This window comes from Centruroides sculpturatus, unplaced genomic scaffold, assembly GCF_000671375.1.
Source record: "Centruroides sculpturatus isolate CEXI.00-Female unplaced genomic scaffold, Cexi_2.0 scaffold245, whole genome shotgun sequence".
Classification (NCBI taxonomy): Eukaryota; Metazoa; Arthropoda; class Arachnida; order Scorpiones; family Buthidae; genus Centruroides; species Centruroides sculpturatus.
This window is the reverse complement of record NW_019384465.1, coordinates 706940-710836: the sequence shown is the minus strand read 5'-3', so window position 1 is coordinate 710836 and position 3897 is coordinate 706940. Positions and strand designations below refer to the sequence as shown.

Sequence of the window (3897 nt, the reverse complement as noted above, 5' to 3'; positions counted from 1 at the left end):
CTGACGTTGTCCATCATCCCGAAATTAATTTTAATTTTCCACGGATCCCATCAGAGGCTCCAGAGGTCCGTAGAACCACTTTGGGAAACATTGATTTACACCATTGGCCGAGTGAATAAAACTACAGTACTGAACACTGAGTTTGTCATGGGTTCGGGCCTCGCCAACGAGCTGGCTTCATGGAGTTTTCTGGATTTTCTTCACGTTTCTAACACCTAAATAAGAACCAGTTTTCGATAGAAAGTCGTTTCGAAAGGTACCTTCAATGGCAAATCGCCTATGTGTTTGATGCCTCATTCCATCAAACCAAACCTATTTCATGCACGATATATTATCATGTCCACCATATCGGACAAAATTTCTAGCATGTTGTACAAGGGAACTTCTGAACTTAAGTACTATACTTTTACTCAGAGTGAGCTACTTTACAGTCAGTAGTTGGTCGCGGGTTCACCTTTACCAGATCGCTACACACGTGGAGTTTTCCGGGTTTTTCCAACGTGTTCAAACAAATTCCAGATTACCAGTCATTGTGGATTATCGGGAGCCGGATTAGCGAACTTTTACTGTACAAAGTAAAACAACAGCATTTAAATTGAATAATTCAATTAATGCGTTTATAAAATATTTTTAAAATTTTTATCAAATTTCAAACAAAGGTACTAAAAAAAATCTATAATTTAATCTGTCAAAACGGAGGAAATTAACTTAAGAATATTTGTTCTGCCTTGCAACTACTCTTATTTCACACTCGCAAATTCTTACGAAAAGTGTAAAACGATTCGTGTACAGGTAAAAAGCTATTATTTAATTACATTTTATTAAAAATTTAGTGAATTTATAAAGCGAATTTATGTTCACATCTAACACATTCGAGAAAAATGTTATTAACAACGTTCATCGTTAGCTTATGCTTTACATTTTCTCTACAATCTGATGCTTCAAGTAAGCTCGGTACTTAACCGAAATCGTGTTTTTATTTTAAAAAAATAATTTTATAAATTAAAAATACGTAAAATTTATTTAAAGTTGGATTTAACTTGTTTTCAGATTTGCATCAGCCTTTGAAGAGGATTTTTCCAACGCCATCTTTTCCAGAATTAAATGAGCGATTTAACATTCCTCCTATTATTAAGCCAATACCTAAACCAATTTTTAATTATGAAAAATTTGGATTAATTAATAACGAAAGAAAATTTATTAACAAGAGACATAAATATTTACAGAATTCTAATCCTACAGATCAAGAGAAAACAACAGTAGAATGTATGGATTTCATTGCATTTTGTAATTTTTATACGTAAATTAGAAGTATATTTCGTTAATTTAATTTAATTAATTAATATATTAAACTATATATTATTTAATAATTTAATTTCGTTTATTCAACCTAATTTAACCTTCGTTGCATATGATACAGTGGCGCGTTATCTTATGGGCAAAAAGGGCAATTGCTTGGGTCTTGACTCTTTAACTTGAATCTTTCATTGAATTAACTTACTTCCTAACAGATAACTTCGGCAATAAATACTACAATCCATTTTTTAATAATAAGACAGAAGAATCAAATATAAAAATGGGTGATATCTTTGAAAAGCACAGACGTTTTATTCCTCCATCATCCGAATATTCAATATTGTCCATGTCTTCAGGTCAACATCAGGGAACGAAGTTACAGCCGATTAATACAAAAACAGATGGTAAATGCTTTATATCTTATTTTATCTCGTAAATATTTTTCTCACAAATAAATATTTGAAGAATTAAATAAGATGTTTTTCATTTTGTTACTTATTTTCCAACAGTCATACCAAAACAAAAAAATAAAGGAATTCTTCAAATGCAACAAGTTTTAAGTGGGTATTTTCTAATTTTTTATAAATGTTAGCTCATCATTTTCTTGATTAATTAATATTTTAATTAATTTCAGATTTAATATGCAAAAATTTTAGAGAAGAATTTGTACAATGTGGATGCGAACGTACTTGCACTAACATTAATGGAGAATGTACTTATAAACCGTGTGAAGCAAGTTGTTATTGTAGAAATGGATGGGTTCGAGATACAGCAGAAAACTGTCTTCCAGTTTCATATTACTGCAAAAATCCTTTAAAATATTCTAATGCGATAAATAATCCACATGAAATTCACGATATTTCATCTCAAGAAAGCAGATCTGCACAATATATGCAATTGCAACAATCTTCTCGATTGACTCCCGTGCAATTCAACAAACCTCGTGTGTCAATAGTTTGCACTCTGTCACATGAGATAAATTATCTTCAGCCATCTTATATTTATCCTAATGAAGTTTATGATAAATTAAAAAGGGGAGCTAATTTAATAACAGAACCGGATTACCATAAATCATATCGTGAAGAAAGGAAAACCTTTCAGAATGCAGAAAATAATTTAAAACCCGTAACTAATAGAAAATCAAATGGTAAAATTAAAATTATTATTACTTATTATTTTTTTAAATAAATTCCTTTATTAAAAAATGTTTAAATTTTATATAGCTCCTATCTGTAACGAAGACGAAGTGGCTGTTGATTGCATTTGCGAGAGAACTTGTGAAGATCTTCAAGGAACGAGGTGCCAATCAAGCTGCGAGAGAGGATGTGTTTGCAAAAATGGATTTGTGAGAATTGGCAGAAAATGCTTCGAAATTTCAGCGTGCGATCTAACTTTAAATCATGAAGAACAGAAAAAGATATCCTCGAAAGATCAATTAAGAAACCGAAAATCTTTAGACAAGACGCATTGAAAACTCTTGTTGCAGTTTATGAAAGTAAAAATATGAATATAGTTGAAATTAAATTGTTTTTTTCTAAGATCTTTCATCATTATTCGTGGTCTTTGCCTGAACAACCGGTTGGCCATGTGGAGTTTCTCGGGTTTTCTTCGTGTGTCTAATACCTAAGTAGATAATTAAGTTTCCCATAAAAGATTTCTCGGAAGTCGATCTACCAAAAGACATGTTTAATCGTTCATGTTTGCGTTGCCTTATTCCGACATTACAATTCAATCTAACATATTTATAAAACTTGGATCTCATGTGGAAAAATACAGTTTAAGAAAAGAAATATATAATTTTATTAGTATATAAATTGTATACTTTTTTTATGTACCTTTCAAGTGTTTCACTGTAATAATATTAATAAAATTTGTCATATTTTTTAAAAAATAATCTTAATTAATAACCTTCTTATCAATAACTTTCCAACATTATATTAATCTACGCTCAGAAAGGCCTTCCGTCCTGTTGGAAGTCCTTCCTAAGCAGTTGGTGGATATCAATAACTGCTGAGAAAGGACTACAGCAGCAGTTGGTAAAAGCCAATTCACATCTGATTACGCGAGAAATGAGCAAGATACTTGATTGTGAACAGTAACTGTAGTTCGTCACTTAACTGCCATTGGAAGATCTACAAGATTACGGATGAACATTGCGAGTTTTCTTCATGACAACGTAACACCACACGTGTCGAGTTTGACCCGGCAGAAGCTGCTCGGCCTCGGCTATGAGGTTCTTCCTCACCTTGTATATCCCGAGCATTGCACTATCCGATTATCATCTTTTCCGCTGCATCTTCTTGGATAGAAAGCAGTTCGCTGATGACGAGGAGATAAAAAAAAACTTTTATTCTATATTTTATTAAAATTTGAAAAAATATTTTAATGAATTTGCATTTTTAAATATGTATTAGAAACTAATTTATAATGTAAACGAACTGTTTATTTAAATATTTTAATTTTATTCTATTTTAATACAATCACGTTTTTACTGTTTTAACTGTTAAATGACAACGTTGTTTAACTTATTACTCTAACTTAACTCCTTATTATCTCTTAGCAGGATTTTAACTTCAATGTTGTGATTCATAACACGACAAA

The 3897-nt window shown here is 31.1% G+C and overlaps 1 protein-coding gene across 1 annotated transcript; it reads left to right on the top strand.

The window, feature by feature from the left end:
* Nucleotides 1–805: 805 nt before the first annotated feature.
* LOC111621023 lies at nucleotides 806–3570 on the top strand. The gene is made up of 6 exons (XM_023363066.1): nucleotides 806–945; nucleotides 1051–1266; nucleotides 1512–1700; nucleotides 1806–1856; nucleotides 1931–2443; nucleotides 2520–3570. The coding sequence occupies exons 1-6, from the start codon at nucleotides 882–884 to the stop codon at nucleotides 2765–2767; spliced, it is 1281 nt and encodes a 426-aa protein (XP_023218834.1). The 5' UTR covers nucleotides 806–881; the 3' UTR covers nucleotides 2768–3570.
* Nucleotides 3571–3897: the final 327 nt, after the last annotated feature.

Bases quoted from the DNA above. Each gene is read 5' to 3' on its own strand.
- LOC111621023 (XM_023363066.1), top strand. From the start codon at position 882: ATGTTATTAACAACGTTCATCGTTAGCTTATGCTTTACATTTTCTCTA. The intron at 1,267-1,511 runs GTATGGATTTCA...ACTTCCTAACAG, and splicing joins AGAGAAAACAACAGTAGAAT to ATAACTTCGGCAATAAATAC. The intron at 2,444-2,519 runs GTAAAATTAAAA...AATTTTATATAG, and splicing joins AACTAATAGAAAATCAAATG to CTCCTATCTGTAACGAAGAC.